The following is an 18,868-nucleotide window of genomic DNA, read 5'->3' on the forward strand; positions in this document are numbered from 1 at the left end:
CCGCAGCTAGAAAGACCAACCAAGCAAATGCGTGAAGCGGAGGAGCGTCTCAAGGCTATCCCCCAGTTCTGCTTTCCTGATGCCAAGGACTGGCTCCCTGTCTCTGAATACAACAGGTAATCCCTCCGGTGTTCCTCTGCTGCACAGTGCTGATGGAGTGCATCTGGAGCAGCCACAGGCTCGCCGATGCCCAATTAAGGAAGTAGCAGTTTGAGTCTTGGCCACTTCAGGCTTGAGCAGCTGTATTTAATTTTTTTTTTTTTTTTAAAGTTCTGTATTATTTTTCTTCCCCATTCTGCCTGCCTACAGGCCTGTGTGGCTGAGGGGAAGAGGTTTGAAGGTTCCTCTCAGTGCTAAACCCAAAAGCATAAATGGAAGTATTTCAAATAAATCTTAAAAGAACAGAGCCCTGCCCACCACCTAGTCATTTACCCCAGAACGCTTGTCTAACATGGCAGGATACCTCTTCATTTGTCTCAAAGCAATGCTGTTCTGAGAACTTTTTAGGAGCCGAGCTTTATGCCAGCAGAGGGGCCCTATCTTCCTTCCCTTGGAGATGAATGACCACAGAAGGGCAAAGGAAGGGAGAGCCAGGCTTGCATTTTCTTTTTCATTCAAAAGAAACCTCAAAAAATGTTTTTTTTTTTTTTTTTCTCCCCTGCATCGATGTGTCAGAGCCTGTTGATCTGAAGGTGTAGAAGTAGTAGAATAGGCAGAAGGGATAGAATCACAGAATGGTTTGGGTTGGAAGGGACCTTTAAAGGTCATCTAGTCCAACCCCCCTGCCATGGGCAGGGACACCTTCTACTAGACCAGGTTGTTCAGAGCCCGTCCAACCTGACCTTGAATGTTTCCGGGTACAGGGCATCTACCATCTCTCTGGGCAACCTGTTCCAGTATTTCACCACCATCATTGGAAGACTTTTCTTCCTTATATCTAGTCTGGATCTACTGTCTTTCAGTTTAAAAGCATTGCCCCCTGTCCTTTTGCTACAGGCCCTATTAAAATGTCTGTCCCCATCTTTCTTAGAAGCCTCCTTTAAGTATTGAAAGGCCGCAATAAGGTCTCCCTGGAGCCTTCTCTTCTCCAGGCTGAACACCCCCAACTCTCTCAGCCTGTCCTCACAGGGGAGGTGCTCCAGCCCCCTGATCATTTTTGGGGCCTCCTCTGGACCTGCTCCAACAGGTCCATGTCCTTCTTGTACTGAGGACTCCAGAGCTGGATGCAGCACTGCAGGTGGGGTCTCCCCATATTCCCCTAGAATATGAGATGGCTTTTTAAGATGCATGGTCTGAGACGTGTAAATGAAGTAAGACTTGCTCAGAGTGTGTCTAGAGGGACTTTCAATGATGACAAGGAACTGGCACTCACCTGCAGGAATTACTGTAGCCAGGAATATGTATGGAACTTCTTATTGGCTTACGTATGGCACATGCAACATAACCATATTATATTCTGTGTTGCTTGGCTGTATTATTCAGTACATGGAAGCACCTGAATAGTGACTTACTGAAAACACTGAAGGAGAAATGGACAACTGTGTGGGCTACATTGGCATGAGAAGCACAGCCCTGCCTACACAGCATTTCACATCTTTTGCTGTCACTCTTCTAGACAGACCCTTTGTGAACCAATGTTTGTGAAACAAGATATCCCTCCCATATACAGCTGTAATTATATAAACCCTGGCATTCCAGCACAAAGAAAGTGTTTTATACAATGACATTTAAAACTTGCAAAACAGTCAGGAATATTTCTCAGTCCTGGCACAAATTCACAGACCAATCCCTTTACCTGTGCTGTAATTATAGTCTTAAACTGTTGTTTTACTCCTCTGTCACGAATGATACTTATCCTAGAGCTGGATTTTGGAAATCTGTGATGTTTCTGGATTAGCAAATGATTTCTTTATTCTTAGAGAATATCTAAGGTTCTCCCTTTAAGAGCAAAGCACAGTCCAAAGACGGGATCTAACTAAAAGGTAAGGGAGATAGAGCATTCGAATACTGTCCTCAAAGTCTGATTCTTGCGTTCCTTCTGCAGTACAAAGGGACTGCCATGTCACTGAAATGCAGCACCCATCTCTTCTTATAAGATAGCTAGATTGTCCACAACCATGCAGATATTTTTTATCTACTGCTGATGGAATTTGTCCACAGAGTATGCCCAGATGATGGGCAGAGGAGAGAAGACCCTCCAATGGGTAAAATCTCTCACTGGATAAGGCAGTATCCCTTTCTAAATGATGTGCCTTGAAGCTATGCTGTAGTTCTGATAGTAACATCTGGGCTATTTTCTTCTAGTGAGACTTTCTCTTTCATGCTGACTGGGGAAGATGGGAGCCGGCGGTTTGGTTATTGCAGGAGACTGTTGGTAAGTACATCATCTTCACCTCAAAATGCAGAATTCAGTTTAAACAATCTCAAAACTGTAGTCTGAACTTAGAGGGTGTGTCTCATGGTTTTAAAAGAAATTGGAGTTACTTACTCTGAAATTTGGAAATGTAAGGAGCTCAAGTAAAATAAGAATTTGTAATGGCTGTCTCAATCAAACAATCCCAAGTCTTGTAGGAAATTCATAAGAATGTGGAAAGTTTCTTGTGTGAGCACTTACTTTTTAAATTCTTTATATTACATGCTTTCAAGCAGAATGAGAAATACTGCAACACTGCAAACAAAGGCAAATGTGGTATTTCTAAACATTTGTGAGTAGCATTTATCTCTTGGACAGCTGCTTACATCTCTGAAGTACTCTGCCAGCACTGCCTAATCGGTCTGCAGCAGGGCTGTGATGTAGGTAAATAAGCCACCCTGTTGAGTAGGAGGGCAGCAGCGGTGGAGAGCACACCACCATCACCATTTGCTCAGCACCATGCAGTAAGCTGATGCCAGTGCCAGGAAGTCCAGGTCCTCAGGCTTCTTTTTAGTCCTCGTGACCAGGGGTGGTCAACTGGTGATGCGGGAACCTGACTCAGCCTACCAAACAGTTTTGTCTCATCACTTGGAAAATCACTGGTCACCTGATAAATTGAGAGCATGGCAGAGAGAGAGAGTGTGTGTATATGTGTGTGTCTCGGGGTGGGGGGAGAAAACTGCACAAAGGCCTGCAAAGTGTATTAAGGCAGGTGAAGCACAGTGCAAACAGGGATTTTTCTGTCCATCCTGCAGGCCTGAGTGGATGGCAGCAAAGCATAAAGCAGTTGTTTTTCCTGCACTACCTTGTGCTGTTCACCTCTCAGATAGTTTTGGAGCTGGTTGTGAGTGACTAGGTGGGGAGCCATGGCTTTTGTACTGTTCACATGACATGCTGGAGAACTTACATGGATATTGGATGCTGCAGGAGCCTTCTGTGTACTCTCTGTGCAAAATGAATATCTGCAGCAGCATTGCAAACTTATAAATAGGTACCCCCTGTCTAAGAAGTAGGGACACTGGCACTTTTCCTTCCCTCTCTGGCATGATTTCTCATCCTTCCAAGCAGGGAGCACCTGCCTTCAGTAGCTTTCAGTGGCTTCCAGTAAACAGAGCAACTCACCGTCCTTAGAACAGCACTCTCCATCCTGCATGCTGCCTATGCCTGACCCTGCTCTTACCCTGCTCTTTGTCTATGGCAAAGCTCCTTGTCGTGCAGACAGCAGATGCTCTGTCTGGGAGGTATTGCTGTGTGTGGTTCCTCTATTTGTAAGAAGTTTCATTTAAACTAACATAACAGAAAACTTGTTTATCAATTCTGTGGGCGGTATTTGCCATAGGTAGCATCACAGAGACTTGCTTACTCTGTATAACACAGTGTGTAAGTGTGGGCCACAACAAGGTTTATATGTGGAAAGGAAATGTCAATGAAGGATTGTGCTGCAGTAAATTTAGGGCTGGTCAGGGGGTGATTCAGAGCTAAAGAAGTGGAGCACCTAGAAGGTATCTTTGCTGGTGTAAATAAGCATGACAAGATGTAGGGCAGCAGTACAATTCAATTACTTTTAATGTGTTGTCATTTAAAAGGATATTAAGGTATATTTGGAAAAATAACAAAACCTCTGAAGATGTTGGCTGGAATATAAATTATGGAATGTTTTCACTCTACCAGGTAAAGCAAGTTTAAGACTTTTATTTTTCTGGGAATGTTAGGAAGTTTGGAGTCATGCACAGAACTTACATTTGTGAAATGCGAAACAGTTGATCCTGGACCAGGCTGAGACTGACCTAATTAGCCACAACAAAAAAATGTATACACAGGAGTGTTGAATTAGTTTGTCAATGAAGGATTAACATTGGCTTTTTTTACTCACTTAAGGCTCAGTGAAATCCACCCTACATTAAAGGTGGCATAAAAATAGAACACTGACTTTCAGCTGGTGCAGAAGATAGGTTAGTGTAGTAGGAAATACTGGGAACAGAATTAAATCATTAATACACACTTTTATAGAAATGGTGTTCTGGGACAGCATTGGAGATTGCTTTTATCCTCCACTGGCTATGGCAAAAATCAATCAACCAGATAGCAAAACATAATTTAAAAAAGGGAAAAATAAGTACTGTCTTGCTAATTTTATCTAATAATTATAAAGCTGATCTGCTGCTGTGGGAGGTTGCTTAATTCAGGACGTTTCATCCGATTCCAAAACCTGACAGGCAGAAGCTGACATGTCTCATCTCACTGGTAGAGCGCACCCAGCAGAGGAAAGTGGAGTGATACCAAAGTACTTTATCAGCTTGTCCTTTTCTGGGGCAAATCCTGCTGTGCCTTCTAAGAGCGAAACTGGCAAGTCTGGGGCTTAGAAAGAAAGAGGATTTTGGAAGCTGCAGAGAAGCATCTCAGCATTTCTCTGTCTGGGGAAATGGCAAAAGTAGCAGAGATCTACTGTTATTTGGATCCTGCAACTTCCTTCTGTCCTGCTGGGAGAAATGGTGGAATTGGGGTTGTTACCTGAGGTGTCTTCTCCATAGGGATCAGCTGTGCTCACAAGGCATAACAATTTCTTATCCCCTGCAAATGTCAGTGCATGGGTGGAACAGCCTCACTGATGTGTACCTCGGCGTGATATTTCTGTTTACAGTCCTGTGCACACTTTCTTATTTTATATATGCAAATACAGAGTTTGTACAGGCAACAAAGAGCAGGTAAATTCTGCAGGCACTGTTTATATGCTAGAGGCTTGGGTTCTAAAGCAGATTTTTGTATTTGGGTATCCAATTTCCTGACCATTTCCTGAAAGCTTCAGTCAGGGTGGCTCTGATGTCCAGGAGTGCACAGCATCTCCTCCAATTAGTCCCATTCCTGACCCACAAGTTCTGTCAAATGCAATAACCATAATTCGGGAACTACATGCAGTTTTTGGCAAACATTACATAAGAGAAAGGTGGGGCCATACTTTGTAATATAGAACCATAAGAAAACCCTAAAATCATTATAAACTGCTCTGCTTCAAGACAAGCCAACTGCTGTGAGGCTAATTCCTTAGAAAATATTCCCCAGCTGTCCTGGCAAGAGATGCTCTTGTAATACGCAGCGAGAGGTGTCTCACACCTTCTAGAGCATTTGGCAGTCCTCGGCAGTGGGCTCCATGGCTGCACGGGCCAACCAGCCTGACCCTGTGAGGGTGGCTATCTGTGTCTTCTGCAGAGGCTGCTGTTCTGATTCCTTTGTGCATGAAACAGTTTCTTTTTGTCAGCCTTGTTCTTCTTTGGCATGTTGTGATACGAACAAACTGCTCCATTTTTTCTTTTCTGCATTCAGATTTCAGATTCTTCCAGACCCTTTTTTTGGGGGTGTGTGTGCTAAACCCCTGCCAAAACTACCTCAAGGGATACAGTGACAATTATGTTCTGTTTGTACTACAAATCCTGTACAGTATCCCCTTTAAATGTATTTATATTGTTTTGTTTCATTTTGGAACAGGATTAGAATGGAATGTAACCTATTGTACCATAGCAAACAGTCTGCACTTTCATAGTTAGCATGAAGTTTTCCAGTTACATCTTGATACCTCCAAGGCAATCGTGTAGCAGCTTTCCTAGTGACCTGATGTGAGAAGTATGCATCTTCATATAAAAAGAAATGGGCCAATATATACTAGAGATATTAACTCTCACTACTGTGCCATTTTACTGCAAAAAAGACATTTTTCTTTAACTCAGATTAATTTAACTTTCTTTTCCAAGCTAATGAATCCATCAACTTGCTAGGCTCTTTTCTAGAGCTGTTTGTGGGCTGTGGCTCTGTGATACGCACATGTCAGCAGCAAAGATGATTTGAGTGGTTCCTGCTGAGGGCTTAGCCTCACCTCGCCAGTCACGGCCCTCTCCAGTAGACGTGACAATGCCCTCGGTGCTATGGGGCAGCAACCTGGGTAGGGGCAGAAGGGAGAGCAGGAGCACAGGAACAGCAGGAGCACGTGGTGGGGAAGGAACAGGGGTGAAGCTGCTGTAGCGTGAATCTGAGTGTACCTTGGAAAATACAGATTTTTAATTTGGTTTAGTGTAGAATTTTGTTTTACTAATTGTCTTGATTTAATATGTTAAAAAATGGCTTTCTAAAGGGTGTGACTGAAGTCTTAGCTGTTCTCTATCTGTGCAACCCACTAAGCTTGTGACCAGTAAGAGCACAGTGGATGTACAAGGATCACAATGGTGAAAGCAGGGACCTTCTCAGTGGGTTTCTGCTGACAGAGTCTCAGCTGCAAGACCCACCAGTACTGGAAAATCTGCAAAATTTTCCTTACTTGGAGGCTATGAACAGTCTCTGCAGCTCAGAAAGAGGGTGTAGACATCCAGAGAGATACCAGGCCTGTATCCTTTGGGAGGTGCTTGGATCCAGTGCAGCTCCTTGGCAGCCTGGGCTGTCAGTGGCCTTATGGCTGGGATCCACATCTGTGCCAGCCCCTGTCCCCTGGGACAGTCATGGCATGTAAGCTGCTGGTTTATGGAATCTTCACAATTATCTTGGGATTTACTGCCATGGGAGTTGCTGCAGATGCTGAGGGGTGCTAGTTCTAGCCAGTGGGGTAATACTGGAGTATAAGATACTGCATCCTCAAAACAATGTCCTGCTGTTTGTTGCCACAGCTGGCAGCTGGTTCATGGGAAGAGTAGGACACACACTTCTATCATATAGGGCAGAAATCTGAGAAGACCCAGTTCTCAGAGCAGAAAGCTTGACAATATCAGAATTTTCTGGCTGGTAATTTTGTACTTGCAGAAATAAGATGAAAACTTTCAGGGTCTGTTTCACCCTATCCTACCTCTTTCTTCCCTCTCGCATAAAAAATGTTCCTCCACCACTTTTTAGGCTAAGACTAGTCAGCCCCAGGAGTCAGTGGAGGAGCAAATGCCTGAACATGAAGTGTGTACATTAAAACATGAAACAGTTGTTAGGTGGGACTAGTTCATCCTGCATTTACTGGGGCAGGAGAAGGGAGTTCATTACACCGTGAAAGCAACTTTTGTGGGATGCAGACTAATGTTTATGGAACTGAAAAAAGCTCACTGGAAAACCTTTTCTTCCCCTTGCCTTCTTCCCTCCATCCTGCTCTGCCCCAAGGACCTTTGACAGCTCTGTGCACATTGAGTGCTCTGACATTAAAAGTTAATGTTTCGCATATAACAAGAAGACTTTAAGACAAGCTCTTGGATTTAAAACACCCACAGTTTTCTCATAGTCTGAATTTGGATTGACCCTAACAAGGAATCAGGAGCTGCCACAGAAGCTGGCTTGTGACTGACGTATTCATTTTAGACTCCCAACATTTGAATTGTTCTGATTCCTGACACCATTAAGGAACATCTCTGTTTCCAAGCCTTATCTAGTATGTGCAGAAAAATGTTCATGGGAGGCATCTCCTCTATCTTCTTGATGTCATACATTCAAGCTACGCACCCCATCAGTTTGTGTGTGGCTCTAATATAACTGAGCAGGAGGAATGTGCTGGGAGGTTATTCAGGAATACCATGTTTCCCTGTTTAAGCTTTGGATTGAATCTGCATCTTTCATTGTTCGAAGATCAAGACAGTCCTAGAGCCAGGTAGGATTAAAATAGTGTCCTTTTCACTCTCTTGCAGAAAGGAATGAACGTTACACAACATGCGTGTGAAAATGGCATTTGTATTGTCATTTAGAGTTAAACATTTTTATGTACTATCTCTGTTATATGATCATTGCCTTAATTACAGCTAATTGCAATTGAAGCATCTACAGTTCTGGTCTCAAAGGGAGCCCAGGGTGTCAGAAGCTTACGCAGAGCTAATGCACGTGCTTTGCAAAGGCCAGTTCCTTCAGACAACTCAGCTACTGCTGTGCATTTGTGATAGTCCTTTTTCACCTGGCCTTGGGGCAGCCCTTACTGCTTCCTCCGGTTTTCCAAATAATGCTCTCTGGTGAATCATTTAGAAGATCTCAGGTGAGATGTTCTGTCCCATTTTGGGTAGGAAGGAGCACAGACCTTCTGGAGTCTTCAGGTTGATGCTAGTCTGTTTCTTGCTGCACTTTTGCTTCTTTGAGATGACAGGTAGGACTGGTGCATGTTTCTCTTTCTTGCTGTTTGGTAGGTCTGGTTTTGCTGCCTTTCCTCTCCACACAGTGTATCTTCAGGTAGATGGGAGAAGCTGGGAGGAGAAGTGCAGGAGGAAAAATGTTATGTTTGGTCCCCACTGCTTTGGTTCCTCTGATGTCAGCATGCTGGGACTAGCATTCTCCAGTTATTTCTGGGGCTAGGAAACCAGGAGCTTTCCTGACACCCTGCAGCCTCCCCAGTGTCTTGAAAAACCCAAACCACTGAATTATGTGTCTGAATGGCTGGCGACTATGCAACTCTGCAAGGACAGCCTGCCCTGCTTTGAAAGCAGGCGTGTACAGTGTGTGAGAGACTCTTAAGTGTTATGTCAGACTGGGAGGAGATCTCTGAAGCCTCCCCTAGATTTCAAGCACATGGGCAGGGAGGTGTGATTCGAAAGAGAAAAATGGCAGACTTATTTTCTGGAGCAAAAGCCTCCTGTTTCTCCTGCCAAAGCAGGTTTTAGAGTGAGCTTTAGTCAGTAAACTTCAGATTAAACTCACTATAAAAAAACCTGTCCTGAGCCACTTGTGGACCAGCCCTGATGCACATTTCAGCTTCTCCATCTCATAGCCAAGTTCTTGTCAGTTTATGTTCATCCTCTTGGGAAACTGTCTCGTTATCAACAAAACTCATTAGCATTTTCATTTATGATACTGGACTAATGCTGAAAATATCCTGGGCTCCATGAAAACAAATTGAAAACAAATCAAAACCAAAACATCATCCTTGCCATTCCTCTTCTTCCAGGAGGAGGAGTGCAGTGCATCAAGGCAGAGTCACTCAGATGCCTCTCAGCTGTGCTGCTTTACCATACAGCTTCCCTAAACTGGACCTATTCATCGTGTGGAAGACTGAGCCTTGAAGGACATGACTGCAAAGCTTTGTAGCTGCATGTATGCTTGTAGAGCACAGCCTGCAACTTGGAAGCACTCTCTTCTGGGAAGAGAGTAGGTTAAACCAGTACTGTTGGCCAGACCCAGTGCCCAGGTCTCCCCTAGTGAAGAGAGATGAGTCCAGACAGAGAAGGGAGGAGTGTCATGTCCCGTATGATGTTTTTCTGGGAAAGAAGCAAAGTAAAGCGCAATGAGCAGGTGTTTCAGAGCCATCTTTGAGGTGTAGGCTAATGGCTGAGAGGGGAGGTTATGTGAAGAGTTGCCAGTGTTAGAAATTTGAGAAGCCCTGCCCCTCAGAATGGCTCAGCCTGAGGCTTTTGCTTGCTGCCTCTTACAGATGATTTGTATGCATCTGGGAGGCTGTGCTGTTTGCAGGAAAAAGTCTCTGAAACAACAGAAAAGGATGTCCTATATGATGAGTGCAAGGAGGGAAGAATCCCAGCTCTCAGAGCCATGTAGCCTTTAAGACGTTTGAAAGCAATGATATTTCATAAAGGAGAATCTTTGAGTAAGTGCTAAGCAGTTATTGTTTCTGGTCTTATAGATGACCCAGGAATGTGATGTTTTTACTGGCACTCAGTGAGACAGCTCTCGATTGGGAGCTATCCAAGGCTCCTGGCATGGCTTCGGCATTCCTGCAGATTTGACACAATGATTTTAACCAAAATCCCACATGCTTGATATAATCACTCAGTGCCTTTAGAAAGGGTTTTATACCTAATATGGACAAAAAAGGGCTCTGCTTTTTCAGAGATGTGACGTGTAGTGAGCAGGTTTGGATCCAGAAATAGACTCATCTGTATTCACTTAGCTGTGGTATTTTTTTGTGGTCTTTATTATAACAGGCAGGCACCTGCTGACGGTCCCAAGTCTAGATTGCAATATTCAGATTTAAAAAGCACAGCTACCTCTCAATTTCTCTTGACTGACATCTGTGTGGCATGTAACTGTCAAACACTCCGTGGGGAAGTTAATCACTGTATTGGCAGAGTCTGATATGAGACAAAGATAAAAATACACTGTCCTTCTACGTGGATACAGAGGAGATGATCAGCCACTTTGGCTAAATGTATGAGTGGGCAGAAGCTGATGGAAACAGTGACTGAGCTCCTTTATCACAAAGTTGTTATTAATGGAGATGGTTTTGTCACTGCTGCATATCAATAATGTACAGCTGCACAAAGAGGCCAAGTGATGCCAAGTGATTCTCTTACAGCTGCTTTTCACTCCACTGCAGCACAAGCACAGCTGACTCCAGGAGATGCAAGGAAGTAGGCAGCCTCACCCATTGTCTCAGACCCCACTTTCAGCTTTTTGCTGCTGGGGTACTGGGGTTTGCTAGTGTACCTGCAGCCCTTCTGTGCCAAGATGGACATAGCTCCTGGGCGAGGCAGCGCCAAGATTTCCATGTATTGTGTCTTGGGACTACATATGACTGCATCTGAAGTCAACAAGCTGCCTTATTAAAATTAGAGCCCCTAGGAAGTGTGTGCCTGCTGATCTGGTGAAAATCAGTTGCAACTACACAGAACTGGAATGCTGCATCACAGCTTGTTGAAAATACTGTGGGAAGCTGCTGTACACGGATGTCACTGCCATCTGTGTGCATTGTACACATGCAGGACACAGGCAGACCAGCTCTCTGCTCTGAGGACCTTGCCAGTGAGGATGGTTTTTCTAAAGTGCTCAGCATTGGCCTAATTCTACTTCTTTTCCAGTAAATAAGCTGAATCCAGCCAGCGGTTGTACCCTTTTTTCACATACAGTGCTGATGGGCCTTTCCCTGCAGTGGTATAGGCAGGGTTGCAGAGTCCAGCATGCTGAGGGCATACACATCAGTCATGCCAGTTTAAACCATTTCTTCTTTAGGAAATATCTTCAGTAGGATAGTTATAGAGGATGATCTTTATAGTTGTTTTTTTGGGGGGTGGGAGGGATGTGCGTCATTTATTCATGCTTGCCACTGTTTAAGTTATTTAAGAGTTTCATGTTTATCATGCATTAATCTGAGGAAGTTAATGATTTAGCTTATGCAGCTTGTCTTTATTTAGGTCTATGAGCTTGCTTTCTGTAAGTTGAGCTTTCTTTGAACATCATGGAGTGAGTGGGGAACTAAAGCCATCATAACCTCCCTTAGCATTGTAGTTCTCATCTTCCAGCTCATCACCCCAGCGTGGCCCCACTCCTCGTGCCGCAGCAGGAGCAGAGGACAGTGATAGCACAGGCATGAGTTACAGTTGTAGTTAAATGTGCTTTTATGGCTGCAAGCTGGAGTGATACTGGAATATAGCTCCAGTGCGCTGTGATTTCCAAAGTGGATAAGAACTATTTATGCTTTTTAGTTTCCTGTCTTATGGAAAAAATATGATGCTTTTCCAAGAGTAGCTATTTTGATGGAGAAACGGATAGTGAGAGATGTCACATGATGGCCAACTGTGTGATCAGAGAAGTGTATTTCCTTATGACTCCAAATTAATATGTAATTTCAATCTTCTTCTTACTGTTATCAGCCAAGTGGAAAAGGCCCACGCCTACCTGAAGTTTATTGTGTCATCAGCCGACTGGGGTGTTTTGACTTATTTTCCAAGGTAAGAAGATTTTTTTTTTTTTTTAGAATTGCTTTTTAATTTGATTGTTTACCGAGACACATCCGCAGTGATGAACCAGACGAGAAGAATTTCTTCCTTTGATGGGAGATAACTGTATTTTACAGTTGCTGTTTTGGATATTCCATCCCTATTATTTGGTTTATCAAAGAATGTCTTATTACTTCTGTGACTGAGGCAGAACTTGATTCAAAAAACATCTGGGTGTCTGTATGATCTGGCTAACTGAAGTTTTTTCCGTTGTTTTCTAAAGCTGTTCTGTGCTGAGCTGTAATTCTTGGCATCTGCAGTTTGAATGATGGGCCAGTACCACTTTTACTCCAATACCCTGTGGAATGATGAGGTTAAGAAAAAAGATTATTTGATAAGTGAATTCTATATGCTTAACTCTATTGACGTGTTTTTTTATCCTAGGAAGCTAGGAAAGCATGGATAATCTTTTAATTGGCCTCCACATTAACAAATCCAAAGCTGTATTGTATGCTGATGTGGCTTACTTAGGTAATACATTTCTTAACACAAGAGTTTCAAGACATTACACAGGGCATTGCAGCTAAGCTGAGGGATTGAATAGCCATAGAAACAGTTAACTGCCAGTCTGCTCCAGAGCCATAAGCATTCTTCTTTTGTAAGACAAAAGGTTATTAAAATTAACTAGTAATAACATTTCTGATTGATTAACATTTAGAAATATCTCTCCAGCTGCCAGTTTAGGGCCTCCTAGTCCTCTGAGAATGTCCTGCAAAATCCAGTGCACACCTCAGAATATTGTATAGGATTTGCTGGTGATCTTGGAGAAAAATATGTCTAATGTCAAATAGCTGCCTTCCCCTTTTCCAATTTTGATACAGTGTTCATAGAAATATTGTTTTAATTTGCCAGAGATTTTCACTTCAGTTACAGGAAATCTCACAGAACTTAGACAGATTTTTCTTGTTCATTTGTATAGGAATAAAGTGGAAAAGAACAAGTAAATCATAGAAGTTAATAAAAATCATAGCATTTATATTATTCGTATGGTCTAATAATCGTACAGAATGTTATCTTCAAAGCAGTTTTCAAGCTTTTCTAGATAAAACTTTAACACAAATCTTGTATGAAGAAAAACCATTGGGTTGCAATAATTAATTGCAGTTCTGCTTCTGACATCTTTCATAAAGCTCTGAAATCAAGAGTTTATAACAGTGTCTCTTAAACATAATATGTATCTAAACACAGATATCTGTGAGCAAAGTGGAATGCATTGTTCTGGGAGGATAACACCGCTCACCAGATCTGTGGTATGGAGGGATGTCCTGAGGCTCTTTGCTTGCTTTTATGTTTTTATCTAATTTTGATAGTGCTCTAATTTTCAAAGGAAAACTTGGGAGAGGGGAAAAAAAAAGGCAAAAAAATGGGGAAAAAAAAAAAAAAAAAGAAAATTTAAGTATTCTCCTTACAACCAAGTATCACTGCAGCTGAGGTATACATTCAGACAAGGAGGGTCATTGCACCACAATTGCAAATAATCTGCTTTCCCAGTTCAATATGTAACTTGAAAAAAAAGTGTCTGATCGTCCAGCCAAAGTGAACCCAAAGTTGACGGGTGAGTGTAATTTCATTGGCTTCAGCAGGGGCTGTTCCCAGGCATTGTGGCGGGCTGGCCCTGGCCACACGGGTCTTGCCTTGCTGCTTTTGGTCTGTGTGGGAAGGAAGGCTCCCACCCAGTTGCATATTGGGCCCTGAATGGGGTCGTAACACACCTGTGCTCTTCTTCAATTACCGGGCTTGTGGAGGGGCTGGGCCACGAAAGGACCCTGTCCGTGCTGGAGTCTGGCCACAGCGGTGCTGCCCTGCAGAGGGCTGGTCACCTCCCCACGGTACTGGTGCAGGGTGGGAGCAGGGTGTTTGGCAGCACGCAGGGCTGACTCCAGCCCTGGGCTGGATTTAGCACAGCTCTTCAGCACACTCTCCAAGCACCGCATTTGGAAAGAAAGGGCTTGGACAGAACAGCTGTTAAATGAAGGAGGAAGATTTGAGCCTTAGCATCCCTGTTGGTTTTGAAGACAGATGTGGTGTGGATGGAGACAGAAGTTCTTGAAAAGTGAGACGGTCTCTTTTTCCAGCCTAGTAAAAGGAACCTGGGCTGTCCTAACTGATAAATCCAGTGAAACAGGAAAATGATCATGAGGGTGCACTTTGCTGAATTAGTCAAAACAAGCAACAATTGTCTTTACAGAAAAATATGAGTGATGAAAGACCACAAGATATTAAACCTCGGATATTATTTATCAGAAAAGCAAAAGGAGTCCTGTTTTAAAATGTTTATCATCCTGTTTCTGATAACCTGTGTTATTTTAATCTTCCTCAAAGCCTTTTATGCTTACTGTTGTAATACCTACTGCTAAGACAGACGTGAGAACCACAGATATCTTTACTTCCAGCCAGTTCATTTGGTCATGGTTTCAACAGATGTTTTTGACCATTTTATCTCCTGAGATCTCTGCTGAACTTTTATTTAGTTTAAACGCTCCTTTTTATTTGTGTTGTGAAGGTTCTCGGAACAGGGTTATGACACACACACGGCCCCCACCTCCAGCAACATAAAACATCAAATAGTGACTGCAGAAGAGGAAATATGTGTTGGGCACACTACAGCTGCATGCCGGCAGTGTGCAGGAGCACTAAGGGACCCGGGGCATAGCCTTGGTTCATTACTACTTCCTGTTTGGGTAGCTGTTTTTCTTTGGTGAGGATAGTTGTGCTGCAAATTACATCAAGAATGAAATTAATATCTTCATTTATGGTTATCTGCCACTTCCATGGACTGGAATGCAAGCTATGTATATGGGGTCAGCTTTGCTTTAGTTAGGTCTTTACTGTGTTGCAAGGAGGAAGAGGAAACTATGCACCAATGAATGCCTCTGTTGGCATTTGGTGTCACTAGCTATCATAAGTCACCATGTTGTGCTTAAGTATCTTTTAATGTTCTGTTTCAGTGAAAAGCATTTCCAAGAGAAACAAGGGAAAATGCCTGGCTCAGACCCACTAACTCTTGTATGGCCTTTTGCTCTTGAGTGGTGGTTAAAAGATCACCATTTCAGGTCAAACCACTAACTGCTTTGAAGCTTGCTTTCTCGTCTTCTTTAGGTTTATCATCTATATGGTCTGTCTAATGTGGGAAAACTTAGCTGTGATCTAATTTATGTTGGCCCATGTGACCAAAGAGAGAAGAAAATAATAGTCCTCTCTATCTGTAAGAAGTTCCATCTGCTTATTTCGAAACTAGATTGCCTGCTCTGCATCATGTCAAACAGAAAATGACCTTAATCAGGCACCCGGTGTAAACAGCTGGGCATGCTTCATGAGGCTGCTGGGGGCTGGCTCCAGCTCAGCACAGACTGCAACGTGACTGCTGCCACCATGGCCGGGACTCTTCCAGGAGCTCTTTCCTGGTGGACCTCTGCTGTTATCATAGTGTGGCAGCGTTGCTTTTCTTGCTGGTCTGGCTTTTTCCTGCCCTCTCAGTTGAAATGGAAGAGATGCCCAGGGCAGAAGAAAGTGTTTCTCCTTAATACAGATTTCAAGATGTACCACTGAGACATGATGCTGACCTGCTCAGTGATCATGGGATCTGTCTTGATCTTTCTCTCCTTCAGCTCACCCTGTTGTTCAGGCAAAATCCCAACAATACAGATCCCTTTTGCCATGCTGTCTTCTTTCTTCTTTCCAATTTCTTCCTTGTCTCTGTGTTAACTGCATTCACCAACAGGCTCTATTTTGTAACTGGAAAATGTATCATTTTTAGAGTACGATTGAATCCTGTGGCTTTAATGGTAGTGAAGAAATGCATGGCAGAGGAAAATTAAATATAGATCTGCCATGTATTTACACACATGTGGGTCAAAAGATGCTTCAAAAGTGTATGTGGTGCTGACATGTTCTGTCTCTTTCTCTCTTATGTCTTACTAATGGATCAGATCCTGGATGAGGTTGAAAGGAGAAGGGGAATATCTGCTGCCTTGGTTTATCCATTTATGAGGAGTCTGATGGAATCTCCTTTTCCTGCACCTGGAAAGACAATTAAAGTCAAAACCTTTCTGCCTGGAGCTGGAAATGAGGTAAAAAGCAACTGCAAACATTAAGAGTCAAAGCCTCCCCCCTCACCACTCCAATATCAAACAGCAAAAGAAAAACAGGAGGAGACACACGGATACTGCAAGGCGTGTGAGGTGGCACACTCTCAAAATGAGCAGCGCAGGAGCTGCACCAGTGTTGATATGCTAATGCTAGTTCCCATTGATGATTATAAGCCAATTTATTGTTATGTATTTGTTTATTTTACGTTTATTAATAAGTTGTGTTTAAGAAAAAAGCACAAACAACACAAATGCCCTAGTATTCCTGGTCTAGTGTAGTTAACAGACGACAGTGTTGCTGGACTTTATCACAGTGATAACAAGCAAGTGTAAGTTTCCCATGCTGACTGTGCTTGAACAGGTCAGCAGCTGGTTGTTATTGCAAACCTCATTACTGCTGGTCCTGGCCTTGGTAGGAGGAGTGACCAGCAGCATTTAAATGGCTCTTTTTGGCAATAAATACCCTTTAACTGGCCCTCAAAGAAATAGTCTATATTTGGAAAAGCATGTCATATAAAAGTTTGTGTGTGTGTGCACACATATAATGGATTTCATTTCCTTTTATTACTGACTCAAGTACATACAACATATGCCTTACTGGAAAATGGCAATAGTGGTGCCTTGCTTAAAAAGTTCTTTGTAACTTGAGACTTGTTAGCCATTCGCCGTGTCAAATTCTGCTCTCTGCATGTTCTTCTGTAAGTATACAGTAGCTCCACTCAGATGGGCAAGCATATAGAGGAAATACATTACTGCAGATAAGAATTGAATTTGGCCCAGTTAGTGAAAGCAGGAAAAAAATTCCCCTCTAGGGTTATTTTACACTCCTTAGGGTTAGTTTTACAGTGCTATTACTATTTTTACATTGAATCATATTTTCCTCAAGTGTAATGCCACCGACTTCAACGGAGTGGGCCTGTAATGTCACTTGGTACAAAATGTGAAGGGTTCCTTGTGTAAGTGACTTGCAAGGCATGTTTAAGTCACAAGCATTTTCTTCTGGAGAAGCAAAGGAAATCTGAAAGGCTGCCTGGCGTAACAGTGGTGAGATCTGATAATGCTTTTTTGATGTGAATATATCTGGGAACCATGGATCTGCAACTTCTCTATCCTCTGCTCAAGCTTCTGAACTCTCCCAGAGAAAAACATTGAGATAATTCCAAACAAACAAACAACTCTCTTCTGGCTGAGCTTTGCTCTCTGTTATGCTAGTACAAACTCGTTATTTAAATGGAATGTGCTGGCTTAATTAGGAACAGAATCTTGTCCTTCCATTGTGGCTCCTCTGGCCTAAACAAAGATGATGATTAATTGGGAAGTAGACAGTATATTTCTTTGTGATTAGCAGACTGAAGCAGAAGGCTTTGCCAGGCAACAGAAAACATCCACGGCATTCGTAAAAGCTGCTGTAACTTGCATTGCATCCTACCCCGCAGCAAGATTTTAGCGTTGGAAGTTTTGCAGTAAAACCAGCTCCTCATGATTTGGCACATAAATATGATTTGAGCTTGCAATCCCAAAGCTAAGGAATGGAAGTGGGCACCTTTACTGAATATGAGAAAGAGGTAGGCAGAGGCAGCATGTCCTGAGGAGGTATTCATGGTACACCATCGCTCCACAGTTTGATTCTTACTGCTGTTTGGGGCAGCAGCTGCCTGATGGGTATCTAATACTCTTGGCACCATAATGTTTCTGTATTTCAGCCTCAAAAAATCAAATCTGTACACTAATACTGTTCTAACGCTTATTTTCTTTTTACAGTCCTGTGTACTGATCACAAATAATATTACAACTAAACTGGTATGAACTGGTTTTGTTTCCAGTATCCTGTGGTCTTGATCATATCCTTAAAACAGTGTGTTTGTGAGGAATTTTGTAAGGGCTACTCCAGTTTAAACCCAATACAGTATGCTCATGGAATGTGGTGTCATGTGCATGAAAGCATAAAAGTGGTCTAAAGCAATAAAGTGACGGTGATTTTTGGACATATGGAAAAAGGAGATGTATATATGTTCCTGTTAATATGTCTTCAGAGATTTCAACACAGCTTCAAGTTGGCCAACTTTTCCCCTTTCCCTTCTGTTTCCTCAAATTCCTCAGTAGTTCATCATTTGCTGTCTTGCACTTCATATTTTTCTCCCTCTGTTACTCTCTTCTTCATGTTATTTTTCCCTCTTCTTTTTTCTGTCCTCCACCTTCAAGTTCCACATCTGAGCATGTCAATTGCAGAGTAAAAGGAAGATATAATAAAGGAATCAAGCAAAAGGCATTTGAGAAAAGGAAGGAGAGGGCCTGAGGTCATGGATGAAGTATGAAAATTAGACTTTAAAGGGATGTCACAAGTCACCATCTAAGACCTTGTCCTGACTCCCCAGTTAAGTATATATATGTATATATCTTTATGACAAAAAAAAAGGTTTTAACATTACCTAGTGAATTATGCATCATAGAGGAGTGAAAATGAAGTAAATTGAGTTTAAATTTTCCTGGCCTTTAAGTTCAGACCCTGGCTTCTATCTAGATGTGAATTTGAATTGCTAGCCAAGTTTATAACCAAATTTACCTTGTCTTTATGGCTGGTTTAACCCTGTAAGCTTCAAGCTCCTGTGTTTCCAGTTTGTTGCTTCATATGGTTGACTCAGCCAAGCTTTACATCTCTGACAGGGTGTTTAGAAGGCAGAATTATGTTTCCCTTGGAAATG

At 42.6% G+C, this 18,868-nt stretch overlaps 1 protein-coding gene across 8 annotated transcripts in view; it reads left to right on the forward strand.

Annotated features, from left to right (window-relative positions):
* DENND2B (DENN domain containing 2B) overlaps positions 1-18,868 on the forward strand; it is a 177,799-nt gene that overhangs the window by 132,976 nt on the left and 25,955 nt on the right. For all 8 annotated transcript variants that reach the window (XM_074884443.1, XM_074884446.1, XM_074884445.1 and 5 more), the window contains 4 exons: positions 7-116; positions 2,305-2,374; positions 11,953-12,030; positions 16,008-16,148. In XM_074884443.1, the coding sequence (XP_074740544.1) occupies positions 7-116; positions 2,305-2,374; positions 11,953-12,030; positions 16,008-16,148 (399 nt within the window). The remainder of the gene's footprint in view (positions 1-6; positions 117-2,304; positions 2,375-11,952; positions 12,031-16,007; positions 16,149-18,868) is intronic.

This window comes from Strix uralensis, chromosome 15 (genome assembly GCF_047716275.1).
Source record: "Strix uralensis isolate ZFMK-TIS-50842 chromosome 15, bStrUra1, whole genome shotgun sequence".
In the NCBI taxonomy this organism is placed as follows: Eukaryota; Metazoa; Chordata; class Aves; order Strigiformes; family Strigidae; genus Strix; species Strix uralensis.